The following is an 18,833-nucleotide window of genomic DNA, read 5'->3' on the forward strand; positions in this document are numbered from 1 at the left end:
AGACAAAGAAAAATTAAAAACAAAAGCTCAATGTTTAGAACACAATTTATATAGAAACATAATTTCAATTGATGAATAATTTTGCTAAGAAACAATGAGATAAATTAGATTTTATAAAACAAGAACAACTCTTCATTATATTGCTACTTTAAGGAAACCATAAGTACCATGTATTTCTTACTTGTTCCTTCCTGGAACATAGAAGATAAAAGGAAAATAAAGATATGACCCCAAGTCTCTCTGGTTCTAATACCAATATTCTTTTCTTATTAGCATTCTACCTTTTGCCATGGATACCATCTAGGCAAACAAGAAAAGAGTTGTTTTTTAAATATAACCCAAAGTCTCTTTAACCATCTGTGTGATTATTTTCTATTTAATATATTTGCCACTCACAGAGACAATTTACTGACATTTGCTCAACCAACACAGGTTAAATACCTAACACTTTATTGAGCACTTCAAATGTGTTAAGTATTTTTAAAGCTATGTATATAATAACATATCCTAGCCTCACAATAGCCCTATGAGCTAGGTGCTTTAAGAATTTCATTTAGTGAAAGCAAACACAAAGAAGTCAAATAATTAGTTCAGGGTCATGTGGCTAGTAAGAACCAGGTATCTGCATCCGGCAACCTATTGTCATGTTCCACGTTGGTAATGGTTTAGCCATCTGCCCTTTCACAATCCCATAGCCTGGGATCAAGGGCTCACTCAGTTTAGTGAGACTGGTTGTGAGCCCAGAGGTGTCATACTATGGGTCAAGTTCACAGCACAGGCCAGTGCTGGAGGCAGACTGGCTGGAATGGATGATCTCAGACTTAATACCACCATTGCTGCTCGCAGCTGCTCCTAGCTTTGTATTCTTAAAGCAAGATGTCCTCACCTCAACACAACTGAAACTGGGTAATTCTCTACATGGGAAGGCTTTCTTGAGCTTTGTAGGTGTTTAATAAATTTGGGCTCTGCCCACTAGACTCCAGTGGTATTTTCTAGTTGTAGCAACCCAAACTCTTTCCAGACATTGCCAGTTATTCCCTGGGATGGATGTTGCTGGTGAAGAAACACTAATTTAACAGAATGACAACAGAAAAGCAAAAAAAAAAAAAAGTACATGTGAAAATGTAAATAATAGATAAGGCTGAGCAGTGCATATGCAGAAGTTTTCTTACAACTTTTCTGTGTTTTTTAAATGATTTCTGAAACAAATTAGTGCGAAATAAGATCTTTTTGACTGGGTTGGTAAGAAGATATGTCAACTTTGGTAGTCAATATCAAATGAGGGTATAAAATTTAAGCATAAATACCATGATATTGTTGCCACAGTCAAATTTAACCTGTTATGACTTCTACTTGCTTTTTAAAAATGTAAGTCTTGGTATTCAAATTTCTTTTAACATTTTAGGACATATCCTAAAAATGCTACTACACAATATTATCCAAGAGAATTCTCAGAAGAGGAAAAAGAAACACTGGGACACTCCAAGTCTATAGCTGATTTTCTCAACAGTGTGTGCACAAGGTAACAAAGAAGCACAACATTTTATACAATATTTTAAATAACTTTATGAATGAAACAACTTCATAGTATGGAATTTTCTACTTAGTATCATTTCTATGGTTCAATACAACTTTTGGATTAATGATGCTCAATCTCATTTTTTTCTTCACTCTTTAGTCTCCTTCTTAGCTTCGTTGACTTTTATAAGATTATGAAAATGCATTTGGCAGTTAATAATAGCTATTATGATCAAAATATTAGCCAAAGTATCTTCATCAATAGAGAACCTGATTCAATTCAAAGGCATTTTTGGATAAGCAAATACTGTCACTAATTCTTGGGTTGTTGCCATTCTTAGCGACTCTGAAAAAGAGATGTCTTTTAAATAAAAGCCTTTTTTGTTGGTACAATGACCCTGGGCAGAGTCCCGGGGTTCTAAGCCAGAAAGAGCTTACCAAAGTCTCATATAACCGGTATCAGAGTTCAGAGAAACAACAGTGGACAGGTCTACTAGTTTTGCTCAATAGCTTTGTTTCAATTAAAAAAATCTGGTGGTCAAGTTCATAAGTAACAATTTTAGCTTCAAGAAATATAATTCCACCAGGAAGGATAGGGTCTTCATTCTTCATTAAATGACAAAGTGAAAGCCAATGTCAAGTGAAAGAGAGATAATTCCAGAAATAATCCATTTACTGCAGAACACACGAAAGCAAAATGAACAATATAAAAGTATAGACAATGCTAAAAGAAAAAATAAGATAAATAGTAAAAGAAAATTACTTGAGTACAGAATGCTAATCACAAACTAAACACCATGCAAAACACCAAACATATGCCAAAAAAGACCAAGGCCCTTCAAGGTAACACTTTAGTAGGTTGAGAATGGGATGCAGCAAAGTACTGTGACCCACGTGCAGTCTCTGTGGCCAGTGCTGCAGGTGGAGTCACAGTCATGTCTTGATGGCCAGTCAGAAGACACTGGGATTTACAGATTCTGAAGGCTTCTTAGCCCAGCCAAGTAGAACACTGCCACACTTTATTTTCTCCCAAGTCCTTTATTTCACATAGGGTCCATCACGATTGCCAAATATAATTGAGAATTATCATTATTGTTGTTGGTGGTGATTAATATAATTATTAAAATATTAAATTATTATGATTATCTTTGTTTTATATAAATGAAAGAACTGTTAAAAATCATCATATCATTAAAAACTAAAATCCAATATCTTTTACTTTCCTTTTTTGAATGAAACAGTGTTGAAATAGCCTTGCAACAAAATGAACTCCTGAACACGTTTATCGATGACTGGAAGTACCTGGTGGAAGAAGAAAGCACCTTTGGGGACAAGTCTGATACCTACCTGAAAGAGTACCAGTCCTTTACTGACCTGCACAGCCTCACAGAGAAAATGATTACCTGTGTCTGCTGGCATCCAACCATCTACGGTGAGAAGAGAATGCCAGCATGCCTTTCTGAGCTGACGTCGAAATAGTCCTGTTCTTCTATGCAAAACAAGTAGATCTTTTTCAGTAAACCACTTCTGTTTGCTGGATGCCAGACATGTTTGGAACAAGCACCTCCCACACTTCCCTTGTCATGTGTCTTCCCAGAAATCCTGTGGGCAGAATATATTTATTATTATCTCTACTCTAGGATTTCTTCTCTAGGAAGTGACTTGTAGGTCACCCATAGCTCAACAAATGCAGGATGTGGATGCAGCTGGGCTTACTGGACTCCCCAGGCTGAATTAACTCCTCCTAGCCCTCTTCCTGTGTGATTACTGGACAAGATGGTAAACATGCATCTTTCAAAGAGCCAAGTATCTTAGAGCAGGAGTGTTTGGAGGTGTAAGGAAGAAGAGAGAGGTTCAAGCCTTTCTTTTTTCTCCACTCTGGGTCTTTCCTCATTAAAAAAAAATAAGTAAAACATGTTCGTTGTTACTAAAACCTTCGAAGTCCATTGTTTATTTTTTACTAACAGCCCATTTCAATTCATACCAGCCACATTTTAAGTGCTACGTAAGTGACATGAGGCTAGTGGTGACCATGTTGAATACATTAAAGAACAGAAGCTGTAGCCGGGCCCAGTGGTTCATGTTTGTAACGCTGGCTCCTTAGGAAATGGAGATTCAGAGGATTGTAGTTAGAGGCAAAAAGTTCAAGGAACCCCATTGTAACCAATAAAAAGCTGTGCATGGTGGTGTATGCCTATCATCCTAACTTCAGGGAAAGTGTACATAGAAGGACCACAGTCCAGGCGTAAATGCAAAACCCTATCTGAAAACTAAAGCAAAAAGGGCTGGGTGTGTGATTCAAGTATTAGAAAGCCTGCCTGGCAAGGTCAAGGTTCAGAGTTCAAACACCATTACTGCCTTACTGCAAAGCAAACAAAATAAAAATAAATAACAAAAAAGCCAAGAGCACAGCCAACGCTGGCAGCACAGCTCTTTCATGTTCATTTGTGACTGGGTTAAATTTCTGTTCTGCTTGTGCCTCATTCAGGGCTAATAGCTGTGTCAGTGGCTGCACGACTTTCCTATGAAGACCGAGTTCATTTCTCTGGTAAATTATTGTTGCAACCATCATTGATTCTTTTCTGGAGTTTCTCTGATCCCATACATCCTCAGGTAATTAATGAGAAATGTTCCTATGGCCTAAAATTTCCAACTATTATTTTCTCAAAGGTCTTAAGCAATTTTTATTATAAAATACTTTGTTTTTATGCCAGTCCTGGGGCTTGAATTCAGGGCCTGGATGCTATCCCACTCGAGGCTAGCTCTCTGCCACTTGAATCACAGCTCCATTTCTGGATTTTTGGTGGTTAATTAGAGATGAGTCTTACAGACTTTCCTGCCCAGGCTAGTTTTGAACTGTGATTCATAGATATTTAGCTTCCTAAGTAGCTAGGATTACAGATGTGAGCCACCCAGATAGCAAAAGACTTTATAATCCCATAATATCTAAGCACATATAAAGTTAGGATTTCTGGGTTACAGAACATCATTCATCTTGAACAAAACTCAAGTGTACACTTGCGGAATGTTACTGTCATCAGTAACTCCACCTTATTTCACTCAATAAATTTTTGAGTGTCACATGACAGTCTAGGTATACAGCAGATAACAAAGACAAAACTCTTCACAAAGCTGATCTTCCACAATTTACAGAATCACTAGTTGCAGCCCTTTTCCACATATATATGTTGGGCACCAGTGGCTCATGCCTGTAATCCTAGCTATTTAGGAAGCTGAGATCTGAGGACTATAGTTCAAAGCCAGCCCAGCAGGAAAGTCCATAAGACTTATTCCCAATTAACGACCAAAAAGCCCTAAGTAGAGCTGTGTCCCAAATGGTAAAATGCCATCCTTGAGCTGAAAAGCTAAAGCACAGTGCCTAGGCCCTGAATTCCAGCCCCAGTACCAACACACACACACATACACACACACACACACACACACACACAATTATAATATACCCAATAATGACATACTCTCTGAAGTAGGTGACAGGAAAGCTGGGCTCCACAGGAAGTACATCTATTCTCAAAAGTGCCTTCAACTCAGAGATAGAACTCTTAAGCATGAACTCAAGTGCATATTACTTAAAGATAGTGATACACTTAGAGTTTTAATATCATCATCCTATTTTCTAACCAAATCTCCATATGTTTTCTCACTCTTCCTTGAATTTGTGGGATTACTTTAGTTAATGCTGGAAAGCCCAGATGACATCTTCTGCTTCAAGTTCTGTCCAAGTGACCCTAATATCATTGCTGGAGGCTGTATAAATGGGCAGGTACTTATTAATTTTTTCACCATTTATTAATGCAAACAATGTTTCATGAGAAGTTTTGATTTAGTAGTGTCTTGGACTTAAGGATTCGCTTTAGCAGAGGAAGGACTTGCCAACGTAGTCGCCCTGCAGAAACAAGGTTGTAAAGATGTGTTAGACATGGTCCCAGCACCTGAGGTATTCCTAGGATATCCCAGTTATGAGGTCTGAGTCAAATCTATTGGAGTTGCCACGGTAGAATCCCATGTTGTATCAGCTTCCATGGAAGAAGACAGGCTACATGTGCTACCACTTCCTGAGGAGACTCCTTCTGAAACATCCTTGTGATCAGAGGTCAGGGATTAATGAAATAGGAATTCACAGGAAAAGATACATGCATCATTGACCTCATGTATATGACACTATGTCTGCTTTTTTTCTCTTTAAAAATAACAAAACTAGGGCTGGGATATGGCCTAGTGGCAAGAGTGCTTGCCTCGTATACATGAAGCTCTGGGTTCAATTCCCCAGCACCACATATACAGAAAATGGCCAGAAGTGGCGCTGTGGCTCAAGTGGCAGAGTGCTAGCCTTGAGCAAAGTGAAGCCAGGGACAGTGCTCAGGCCCTGAGTCCAAGCCCCAAGACTGGCCAAAAAATAAAAAATAAAAATAACAAAACTAGGGCTTGAATTCAGATCCTGAACTCTGTCCCTTAGCTTTTTCTGTTCAAGAGTGTCTCTCTACCACTAGAACCACACCTCTACGTTTGGCTTTTTGCTGGTTAATCGGGGCTAAGTCTCATAGACTATCTTGCTACATTGGCTTCAAACCATGATCCTCATATCCCAGCCTGCTAAGGAGCTAGGATTATAGGTGTGAGCCACAGGCATTTGGCAGTCTGGCATTTTTAAGTAATCTAATTTATTTAAAATTCAAATCCTAGCCTCCAATATTCTATTCACTAAGGAATCAGAATAAAAACTGCTAATGCAACTTTATAACCTAATTTTAAATTCATTTCTATCTAGTGGGTTTAATGATTAAAAGGGCATATGATGTGTGTGTGTGTGTGTGTGTGTGTGTGTGTGTGTGTAAAAACATCTATGTGGTTAACATTTAACTATGTGTATCTCCCATGTCCATTTATCCAGAACTTACCAAAAAAAACAAAGCAGAAAAACAAATTTCTCTCAAATTTTTCTTCAACATTAACTGAAGGTCATGATGATGAGCCAGCCTATTCTCCAAGCCCTGAAAATGCTGAAATGCTTTTGTTATGCATGACAAAAATGATACTTTATCTTAAAATTGTTTTGAAAATCATATGATGAAAATAAGATCATCCCTAATGAACTTGATATTTTACATTGAGTTTTTGGTAAATTGAAAGACGTTAAGTTGTTGAAAACTAGTCTTCAGAGATTTGTATTCTATTTTTATCCCCACTTTTTTTTTTCCCTGCTCCGTCATGGTGCTTGAACGCAGGATCTGGAAAGTGTCCCTGAGCTTTCTGCTCAAGGCTAGTGCTCTACCACTTTGAGCCACAGTGTCACTTCCAGTTTTCTGGTAGTTAATTGGAGATCAGAGTCTCATGGACTTTCCTGCTCTAGCTGGCTTTGAATTGCGATCTTCAGCTCTCAGCCTCCTGAGTAGCTAGGATTACAGTCATGAGCCACCAGTATCCAGCTCCCCACTTATTATTTTTTAATGGTATTGAAAAATATAGGTTGGACATTATATTCAGTTCAAATCATCACTTATCAGCACCCCCTTATTTCTTTTTGAATTGTGTGTTGTACTTAATTCTGGAGAGCTTAGTTCTAGAGAGTTCTGGGAAACTCTGACTTCCCCCAGGTCTAAAGCAGCTGCACCTGGAATCACACCACATTCCCAAGGTCAGAAGAGGAACTCCTCTCAATGAAAAGAACAGTGCATGAAATTTCTCTTGGATTTTATAAATTTCTTTTTATATATTTGCTCTAAAAGTTGCTGAGTTACTTAAGATATAAGCTTGGTTTACTTATCCTTTAAGATGATTGACTTATTAAGCTACATACCAATAATCTCCTAAAAAATTATTCAAGACCTGATTAACCATGACCTGGAAAATGTGGCAATAAAACTCGTTTCTGTTTTAGGTTATCATGTGGGATATCACGGCACATGCAGATCGCATAGAAAACATTAAGGCGGGTGGCAACCGAAGTAAAAAAGTCACACTCAAGGTTGGCTTCCTGTAACTTTTCACTTGCAAATTTGGGGGGTTTTTCATTCAAGTATTTATTGAAAAGTGCATAACAGAGCTGTCAGTTTGAACAGACTCAGCACCTACTAGAAGCTGGTGGATCAGGCCTATAATCCTAGCTACTTAGGAGGCTGAGCTCTAAGGAATCACAGTTCAAAAACATCCTGGGGAAGAAAAGTCCATGAGACTCTTACCTCCAATTAACCAGCAAAAAACCCAGAAGTAGAGCTGTGGCTCACATGGTAGAGTGCCAGCCTTGAGAAGAAAAAAAAAGCCAAGAGGCCCTGAATTTCAGCCCCAATACTAACACAAAAAGAAAAAGAAGAAAAACCAAAATCACTTCCATATGCTTGTGGACATAGTCTAATCATTTTTATGTGAGCTCTTTATACAAAACACAACAAGTTGTATTTATTGTTGTGTTTATTGTTAAGTTCGGGGAAAAGGCTAAGTGACTTGTCTAAAGCCATGTTGTTGGAGGACAGAAGGCCTTGTGTCCAGGTTCCGTATCATCATCTGTGAGTTTGGACATGCCACCACACATCACATCAGGAGCCAATTCTCATATAGAAAACAAGGAGTCACAGTCCTTCCTGACTAAAATGTGCTAGGACTTTGTGAGCAAGTGGAGTAAGCATGTGGATACTGTGAGAGCACTAGAGCAGTTTCTCAGCTCCAAACTGTATTTACTCGTCCTATGGGACATTCTTTCCAGCCCCAGTCCCTCAGCCTTAATAATGACAGTTCTCTTCCCAAAGAATAGTAGGATACAAGCTTCTATCCACCCATGGAAACACTCCTGCAAGAAGAATGGGATGTCCCATAGGTCCTTTATTATTATTATTATTACTATTGTTATTTTCTTTAAGTCCTTATACAAGTGTTTCAGTTCAACATGTCAGTTTACAATACCTTGTGGTCAATGGTTCTTTAGGGAATGGACATAGTTGTTAGCTTTATCTGCTAACAACCCCATAAAACTCCTATATTTGGCTCATCTATTAATAGTAGAAGCTTAAAAGAGATTGCACTTTTCAATATTAATGGGGAATGAAGTTATGGCATATCATCTATATGTTGTGAACTTCAAAGAGAAAAATCTTAGTCTTAACCAAAAGGAAAATGGGTAATCCTATTACCTAAACATATGCAATACAAAAGCACTAATTTAGGTTTTTTTTCCTTGAACTGGTATAGCTCCAAATTTTAATTAGAATGGGGAATGCAGTATGAGGAGCTCACTCATCAGATCTCTGAAACATAACCATTTTTTAACATTTCTTCAGCCTATGTTTCTCCTTGAACCAGACAGTAATAAAGAAGTAATGTATATCAGACACTGCGCAGTCTCTTCCATTGAACATGGGCATAGGAAGGTAATTACAGATATACACTGGCTGCCTGACACATTTGAGGTGAGTTTTAATGTGCTTTATGCTTTATACTTTTCGCCTGCAGTATTGTAAAATCTCAGCTCTCATCCAATAAATGTGCTTCCAGTCATTAATTCATTTACATATGAATTGTGAAATAACCAGACACTAAAGATTTAAAAATGCTGGCAGATCAGTATCAGACTTGGGGATAAAAATGAGATCAGGTTGGGCTGCAGCTGAATATTAGAGCACTTGCCTGGTGCATGTTAACACCCTGCGTTCAAATTGGCCTGAAAGGATCAGTGAGAATGTAGTGAACTAGGAACATTTCAGCCAGACAGGGTGATAACATGCCTGTAATCCCAATTACAGCCTGTAATTGGAAGATAGCATGTTCAAGGCCAGCCTGGGCTATTCAGAAAGACTCTTCCTCAAGCCCCTACTAGAAGAAAAGAATGAGGCTAATCATTCAACTAATGAAGTTTACAATCACTAAAGTGGTTATATGGTTTTAACATTGATATAATGCAACAGTGGAGGAGGTTGAATATGTAAACATAAAGCACAGGTATTTTGTTCCCTTACATTTGTAGCTTTAAATTTTGTGATCTTGGCCACTGAGGGGCAGGCATCCCTAAGATTGGTGATGCATGGTCATAGGCAGTTTTGCCAAGGTAGTTTTGAACTGAACACTCCAAGAAGCAACTAAGTGAAAACTAGCTATGGGGTAAGGCTCTCCTCTGACAGCCTGGACTGTTCTGCACTTGACTCTAATTTCACAGTCTTTGCCTGGTAATGAACTTGGCCAACCGTTTTCTCCCCAGGACACAAAGGGCTTAAGAGATGAAAACATCAAAGAACATCCAAAGAAATTAGCTATGAGTTATTACAGCACTATTAAATTATTAAACTGGATATGGAGCAGTAATATGTTAAAAATCATAATGGAGCCAGGTGCCTGGTGTCTAACACTTGTAATCCTAAACTCTTTGCCTCATTTGACAACTAGTTGATTGGTATCTGGGACCTTCTGTGGACATGAAGAGCCATAGATCCACCTGCAGATCCTCTGTGCCCTTGGAGAGTTGAGCCAGCCATGTCAGACACACCACCACCGGTGTTTCATTTAACATTTAGCCTTTTATTCTAGTAAGCTTTACCTACGAACAACTTCATAAAAACTCCTATGTTTGGCTCATCTATTAATAGTAAAAGCCTAAGAGCACTTGCGATGTTTTTAATAATAGTGGAGAATGAAGTTGTGGCATATCATGTATATATTTTAAATGATTTATGAATATATAGGTAGTATTCAAACTATATGAAGTAAAAAAAAACTTCAAGATAAAGATTCATATACATTTTAATGAAAATTATATACAAACATGACGAGATTGGACTGGAATAGATGGCAGAATTGTGTTTGGTTTTAAACCTTTCTATTCCTTGAAACTTCTGTGATGGAATTTTGCTGTTTTACTAAAATTTAAAATGACAGAAGAAAGTGTATAAAAGAAATAACTGTGAGAAAAAAAACATTGCTTTATTTTAGATGCATGGAATTCACCTTTCTTACATTTTTCCTAGTAGGTTAACAGAATGGGTCATGTCTTTGAGAATCGAAGTGGAATATGTTGTCAGCTTATCACATGCTCAGCAGATTGGTATGATACTCAAACATTTCCTAAAATGCTTTAATATAGTGTGTTCCTTTTTCTTAGAGGCTCCTAAAAACAGTCTTTATGAATTAGACTTAATATAACAGGACAGAATGTTATAGGTTATTTCTGGTATTTAAAAAAAGTTTTTGTTTTTTTTTTATTTATGCTAGTCCTGAAGTTAGAACTCAGGGCCTCAGTGCTACACCTGAGCTTTTCTGATCAAGGCTAGCACTCTACCACTTAAGATACAGCTCCACTTCCAGCTTTTTGATTGTTCATTGCAGGTAAGTGTCTCACAGGCTGTCTTGCCTAGGCTGGCTTTGAACCACAACCCTCAGATCTCAACCTATTGAGTACCTAGGATTACAGACATAAGCCATGGGCACCCACAAAAAAAAATCTTTTTGATAAGGATATTTTTACTGTTGGAGCTGGGAAATGGCTTAGCGGTAGAATGCTTGCCTTGCATGCATGAAGCCCTGGGTTCAATTCCTCAGCACCACATAAACAGTAAAAGCCAGAAGTGGGCGCTGTGGCTTAAGTGGTAGAGTGCTATCCCTGAGCAAAAGAGAAGCCAGGGACAGTGCTCAGGCCCTGAGTCCAAGCCCCAGGACTGGAAAAAAAAAATTAAAAAGGATATTTTTTAGTATTAACTGAGTTGATAAAGTGTTTAGTGTTAACCATAGTTATTTTCTGTTTCATATACTAAACACTATAAATTCACTGTATATGTTGTTTACAATCAATTTTATCTCATAAGATTTTTCACACTTAATTTAGAAGAATTTTTACATTTTTATTGCACATTATAAAAAGGTTTACTTAAACAATTTTATAACCCATTGAGTTTTCATTTAGATGAAACTAAAGTTTCATAGAACTATAAATTAGTGATGATGTAGGAAATGTAGACACTAATATTATTTATCCAACCCCCAAAATATTAGACAAAATGCTAAGAAAAAGCACTTTGATACTCTTCCCAATAGCCAAGGAGTCTGCTGAGCTTCCCATCAACAGTTGAAGGATAAAGGAGATATGGTATCTCTAGTTACACAATTATTATTCAGCCATAAAGAACAAAACTGTGTCACATGCATAATGGATGGAACTGGATCATTATGTTAGTGAAATAAGCCACATTCAGAAAGACAGATATTGCACATTTTCTCTTATATGCAGAATCTAGATTTTTTTAATAAAAAAAAGATACGATGAGACAAAGCAGCTCAGGGACAGTGCCCAGGCCCTGAGTTCAAGCCTCAGGACTGGCAAAAAAAAAGAGTGCAAAGCCCTAAGTTCAAGCCCAGTATTGGCGCTCACATACACATAAAGCTGGCTCCTGTCGGCCAAGAGGGGAGGTAGTGCTGAATGGCACAGAGCTTCAGTGTGAGAAATGGGAAGTTCTGGAGATGGATGGTGGACAGTGGCAGAGCCATGTGACCGTGCTTAATGCCATTAAATTAGACGCCTCACAGCAATTTAAAATAAATAAATAGAATAGAATAAGAAAGACATGAAAGAAAAAGGGGACTGGTTGAGAAGAGGGAGGGGGCCCACCCAGCAGGAGAGGAGAAGAAAACAGCAGAGGGAGATGTGGCGCTGAATATCACCAAAGGAAAGAGTATGCAAGTATGAAAATGTCATATGGAACACATTATTTTATGCAATAAAAAAAACTTTTGAATTAAAAAAAAAGACAAACAGCTTTAACCCTAATAGAAATGACAGCTTAAGTCAAAGAAGCTGACAGCAGCAGAAGCAGTGTAGCATTGCGGGACCCTGAGGGACTAGCATAGACCTAATTAATGCATTAAACTCTATACTTTAAATGGATAGTGTGTAGCATGTAAGTTTGGTTATAATAAATCTCCTACACTTAAAAATGATTGTGTCAGGGGCTGGGGATATGGCCTAGTGGCAAGAGTGCCTGCCTCATATACATGAGGCCCTGGGTTCGATTCCCCAGCACCACATACATAGAAAATGGCCAGAAGAGGCGCTGTGGCTCAAGTGGCAGAGTGCTAGCCTTAAGCAAGAAGAAGCCAGGGACAGTGCTCAGGCCCTGAGTCCAAGCCCCAGGACTGGCCAAAAAAAAAAAAAAAAAAAATGATTGTGTCAGCCTCCAAATTCAATTTTCATACATAATAAAATTAAAAGTTCCAATTCTCTAAAATATGAAACTCGAAAAGATGCCATTTTATACAAATCTTAATTTCAGAGACATTGGAAGATAGCTCTGTTAATGTGTAGCAGCATAAATGGTAGTGGTGAAGTTAGAACTCTTACTCATACTAAAGAAAATGATCTAAACTTTCTTTAAGCACAATATGTTTCTGGGATATTAGACCAATGAAACCCGCCACAACCACCACTCAGACAACAGAGAAAAAGAAAGAAGAAAGTATTGAAATTCCTTTTGATGTGCCATCTACATTTTTGCATCTTGATCTTTCCTGGAAACCCCTCGCTAGGGTAAGCAAAATGAGATTTGTTCGACTCTGTTTGCTGACATGCATTATGCATTGAACATAAATACCACACATATATTCCCACCTAAAAGTATAGCAATTGTTTATAGTTTAATCAGTGACTAAATTTCTTACTGGAGGATTTATTTTGATACTGCCTAGACCAAATCAGAAATCAAAATCATCGTGAACTTGAGATTAATCTTGTATGTATAAGCAAGCCAAACTTTACAATTGGTTTGTATAATTAGTCAATTACACTTTGATTATTTGAAAATTGATTGGTGCTCATGATAGCCCAGGAAAATTGGTCTTTTCTGTATTCAAAAGTTCATATATGCTATTTATCAATGGTAAGAAATTACAATACTTCTGACCAAACAGAACTTAAAATATGAAGAACTGAGAATTTGTCTTTAACTTGAATCACAGAACTTGAAGAAAAGCAAATTATTGAGAGAACCATTTGGTTAAGAATGGAATGTGTGTAGAATGTAATTTGTTTTTTCTTTCAAATGCTGAATTTTAATTCCAAACTTAACACTCTTCTTTCCTGTGAATTTATGGTATCATACTAGTGATAAGTTATGTAGTTGCTCATCAAAGTAGTATTTCCTCCCACTGGCAGAAAGACCACTAAGAATATTCCTAAAGTGGCTGGGAAAGAATTATAAAAGGTATATTAGAAATTTTCTAGTGTAGAATTTATTGAGTTGTGAATAAATAAAATAAACAAACAAAAATGTTTAAGAATAATTGCATAGGCCTGGTGCCAGTGGCTCATGCCTGTAATCCTAGCTATTCCGGAGGCTGAGATCTGAGGATTGTGGTTCCAAGCCAGCCTGGGAAGGAAAGTTTGTGAGACTCTTATCGCCAATTAACCACAAAAGGCTGGAAATGGTGCTGTGGCTCAAGTGGTAGAGTACTAGCCTTGAGCAAAAGAAGCTCAGAGACAGTGCCCAGGACTTGAGTTCAAGGCCCAAGACTGGCAAAAACAAAAACAAAAACCTATAAAGATGTCTTATGGAATCAAGTTGAATATAAGACATTCACAGAAAGAAAACAACATATAAGACTGGAATTTGTGAATGTTTCTTTTGGTGACAAGGCTTTAGAAATAGGGGTTAATGCCTTCCCTGGGGAAAACAACTGGAAATCTGGGATAGAGAGGGAGGTGGGCTTCCTGCAATCTGGGGGCAGAAAAGATAGGCACAAATAAGCCTCATAAGGCAAAGTTAAGGATGCATCTTTTCTGTTCTTCCAAAAGATAAAATTGTCTAAGGGTGAAACAAGCTTAGACCACTGTCCAACCAAGGTCAGCATGAATGAAGACCATATTCTTTTCAGAACACAAGATAACCAACTGCCTATTTCAAAAGGTACCTGATAATTTAAGTGCTGTGTCTATGTCTAAGGTGAGTCACTTGTCAAGAGTCTAATTCATAAAAAGAACACAGAAAATCAGTCTCTCTAGGATGGAATTCAGTTTTACATTTATTAAGCACATATATGTGTATCTGATATATACAGATATATAATATACACATATCATATAATACATACACATGTTTTTTGCATGCCACTACTGAGGCTTGAACTCAGGGCATCAATCTCTTGCTTGGCCTTTTCACTCAAGGCTGGTGCTCTACCACTTGAGCCACACTTCTACTTCCAGCTTTTTTCTTTTTTTTTTCTTTTTTTGTCAATCCCGGGCCTTGGACTGGGGGCCTGAGCACTGTCCCTGGCTTCTTTTTGTTCAAGGCTAGCATTCTGCCACTTGAGCCACAGAGCCACTTCTAGCCATTTTCTATATATGTGGTACTGGGGAATTGAACCTAGGACTTCATGCATATGAATGAGGCAAGCACTCTTGCCACTGGGCCATATTTCCAGCCCCTTCCAGCTCTTTTCTAGTTAATTAAATATATGAATCTCACAGACTTTCTTGCCTGGGCTGGGTTTGAACTAGGATCCTTAGACCTCAGCCTTCTGAGTAGCTAGAATTACAGTCATGAGCAAACAGTACCCAGCTCAATACATATGTAACTTTGTTCATACAAAGTTGTATGTGTATTTGAGAATAGAGGTCTTACTCTGTTGCCTAGGCTGGCCTTGAACTCCTGCACTCAAGCATCTGAAGCTGAGGTCTATAGCCTTGTACCATCATACCCAGTGCTGTCTGTTTGGTTGTGTTTGTTTTTTTTAATTCATTGCATTAAAGAAATCAAAAGAATGTCACAATGTATATAATCAAGGAATATTTTTTTCTAATGCCAAAGTTTGAATTTGGGGCCTTGCACTGACTTGGCTTGATTGCTACCACTTCAACCATGCCACCAGCCCAACTTTTGTTGATTCGTTTGGAGATGGAGTCTCTTGAGCTTTTCTGCCCAAACTGGCTTCAAATTGTAATCCTCCAGATTCCTCAGAAGGCTAAACATAAAACTCCCCTATGACCCAGCAGCCCCACTTTTGGGTATCTATCCAAAAGACCACAAACATAATCACACTAAAGCCACCAGCACAACAATGTTCATCGCAGCACAATTTGTCATAGCTAGAATCTGGAACCAACCCAGATGCCCCTCAGTAGAAGAATGGATCAGGAAAATGTGGTACATATACACCATGGAATTTTATGCATCTATCAGAAAGAATGATATTGCCCCATTTGTAAGAAATGGAAGGACTTGGAAAAAGTATACTAAGTGAAGTGAGCCAGACCCAAAGAAACATGGACTCTATGGTCTCCCTTATAGGGAATAATTAGCACAGGTTTAGGCAAGTCACAGCAGAGGATCACAGGAGCCCAATAGCTATACCCTTATGAACACATAAGATAATGCTAAGTGAAATGAACTCCATGTTATGGAAACGATTGTTATATCACAGTTGTAACTACTTTCAACGTGCCATAAGTAACTGTAGCCTCTATTATTGATGATCTTCTTGTATCACCTTCCTATGGTTGTACCTACACTATCTCTGTATCTTATCTGAGTATATTGGGAACCAGGTATACTGTTATTAGAACTAGGAAATTAGAAGGGAATACCAAAATCGAGAGACACAGGGTAAAAAAGACAGACAACTACAAAAGCAATACTAGCAAAACTGTTTGGTGTAAATGAAGTGAACAACTCATGGAGGGGGGTAAGGGAGGGGGGAATAAGGGACCAGGTAACAAACAGTACAAAAAAACGTATCCAATGCCTAATGTATGAAACTGTAACCTCTCTGTAATTCAGTTTGATAATAAAAAAAATTGCTCAAAAAAAATTGTAATCCTCCAAATCTGAGCCTCTTGAGTGGCAAGGATTATAGGTGTGAGCCACCAACTCCTGGCCCAAAGAATAAGCTATAGAATGGAACCCCTGTGAGACAAAGTAAAATAATGAAGTAAAAAGAAACAAATTTCCATGAATATACTTTTTAAATTAGTATTTATACAATATCATGAAAACTTAGATCTATGTCAACACAGCCCATACTTCCTTGTTGAAGTTATTGAAAATAAACACAAAAGCTATCAGAGTTATTAAAGGTACGTATGCACAATGGAAATATACAAAAATAACTAGCAGTTGCAGTAGTATCCAGACATCTTATCCAAAGAATTTCTATTATAAAATTTTTCAGCATTAAGCTAAACTATAGGACACCTAAGAAAAACATTTTACATGTACCTCATATGTAGCTTAAGGAAAAGTTATACTTTGGAGCCTGATGTTTTATTGAGATAACACAAAAGCACCTGCTAAAACAAATGGAATCAAGATCTAGACACTTTAAAAAACATTGTCAAACGGCATTGTTGCAATGGAAAAGATGAAATTGCCTGCTTAATCTGAAATTTTGTGTCTTTTACTTATGTCAGCTTTAATAAAGCAACAAAAATCCTCAACAAATGTTAAGAAAAAAACAAAAAAAATTACTAAACATGACACATTTTTATTTGCTTGGGCCTGCTTCATTCTAAAGGAAATCTGAAATAAGTTTGCTTCTCTTCCTCCCTCTCCTCCTCTTCTTTTTTCTCCTCCTTCTCCTCCTCATTCTTTTCCTTCTGCTCCCTTTCCCCATTCTCCTCCTCCTCTTTCTTCTCTGTATTCAATTTATTGATTATAGCTTGTGGAATTTCAGCTATAGGTCAGGAACTGTGACAGTATTGTGCATGTGCTCAGTTGTTTAACAGCTAATGATGAAGTGCTTATTCATACCTAGGCTGTGGGATAGGTAAAAATAGGTGCTAATAATCATGACAAGCTAGTACTAACCTTGAAAGTAGATATCTACTTGTTACATTAGTAATAAAGTAAGAGCTATACAAGCATTGTCATCCATCCCACTAGTCTATCTGACAACCAAGATGGCTACCAAATGATTAATGGATCCTTAGCCTGTGCACTGTTGATTTTTTGGGCAAAGAGACAATTCATATCCTAGGCAGGATAAAGAAGGATGGTGCAAGATGCCATCCTGCTACTCAAAGTGGCATGCAGTTGAAAACTTAGGAGTTGTTTGCTTCTAGAGTTTTTGTTTGTTAATTTCTGAGCACAGTTGACCACAGGTAATTGAGCTATAGAAAGAGAAACTATAGATAAGAAGTAACTATACCTTCTGTCTTTCCTAGTTTTTAGACTACAGGTTATATCAGTTGATGAGGGAATGGCATTGACACTTCTGGCTAGCACTATGGCTTTGTGTACTTTACACTTCTATTCGATTTCAAGTATTTTGAAACTCTATTATTAGACTCTTTAAAGTCTAAGATAAATACATTTTCTTCTTTTTCTCTTTTTTGTGTGCGTATACAGACACATATATATTATCTGTATATACGTACATATAACCTTTTTTTCTCTTTTGTTGTGAAGCCTATTTATTTTCTTGGAAATGATCACCTAATATATGTTGTTTGACTTTTTTGTGGTTGTCTTACCTGAGAGAACTTAAATCCAGTCCCAGTTGCTCCATTTGGGCCCAAAGCAGATCCCTCTAAAGTGGTTGTTGTTGTTGTTCTTTGTTTGTTTGTTTTAAAGTTCACATCTGTAATGTTAACAACTAAAAAGACTGAGATCTGGAGGATTATGATTCCAAGCCAGGCAAGGCAAAATATTTCTGAGATTCCTCAACTCAACCAATAAAAAACTAGATGTGGTGGTATGTACTTTCGTCCTAGCTACTCAAGAAGTACATATAGCAGGATAAAGATCTCTAAAAATAGCAAAGGCAAAGCAGTAGAACACCTGCCTAGCAAGTGCAAGGCTTTATAAAGTGTGTATGTATGTATGTATATGTAATAAAAAATTAAGTATATGTACACCAAAAAATAATATATATAATAAATCTAAAGTGTAATTTTTGTTGATCTTTCAAAGCCTTACAAATATTAGATTTCTAATGTATCTCTTTCTGAAGGCGGAATGCATATACCATTTTCAGGTATGGAAGCTTTTTAGTTTTTCCTAACAGAAATCGTATTTCATTTTGCTGTTGTCATGGCTTACACTGGAAAATAGATGCATATATCTAAATGTGACTAGAAGCATTACATAGATATATTGAACCTTCACTTAAAAAATAATAATTTGGAGTTGGAAGTGTGGCTCATTTGATAGAGCGTTAGCCGGTGAGCAAAGGTAGATACAGGAACTAAGTTTGAGTCCCAGCCTTGGAATAAGAGTGAAATAAAAGAAAAGGAACAAATCATTTTATATTATCTCTATATTTATGACTGAGCTCATTCAACACATATTTATTAAACTCCTACAAAGTCCCTCTGAAGGATATAGCTGTGGAGAAGC

The 18,833-nt window shown here is 37.4% G+C and overlaps 1 protein-coding gene across 1 annotated transcript in view; it reads left to right on the forward strand.

Annotated features, from left to right (window-relative positions):
* Dnai3 (dynein axonemal intermediate chain 3) overlaps positions 1-18,833 on the forward strand; it is a 61,655-nt gene that overhangs the window by 21,394 nt on the left and 21,428 nt on the right. Inside the window, exons 9-17 of the mRNA XM_048352138.1 lie at positions 1,406-1,522; positions 2,760-2,950; positions 4,007-4,131; positions 5,210-5,299; positions 7,415-7,501; positions 8,808-8,936; positions 10,488-10,561; positions 12,883-13,033; positions 14,297-14,408. Of these exons, the coding sequence (XP_048208095.1) occupies positions 1,406-1,522; positions 2,760-2,950; positions 4,007-4,131; positions 5,210-5,299; positions 7,415-7,501; positions 8,808-8,936; positions 10,488-10,561; positions 12,883-13,033; positions 14,297-14,408 (1,076 nt within the window). The remainder of the gene's footprint in view (positions 1-1,405; positions 1,523-2,759; positions 2,951-4,006; positions 4,132-5,209; positions 5,300-7,414; positions 7,502-8,807; positions 8,937-10,487; positions 10,562-12,882; positions 13,034-14,296; positions 14,409-18,833) is intronic.

This window comes from Perognathus longimembris, chromosome 7 (assembly GCF_023159225.1).
Source record: "Perognathus longimembris pacificus isolate PPM17 chromosome 7, ASM2315922v1, whole genome shotgun sequence".
Classification (NCBI taxonomy): Eukaryota; Metazoa; Chordata; class Mammalia; order Rodentia; family Heteromyidae; genus Perognathus; species Perognathus longimembris.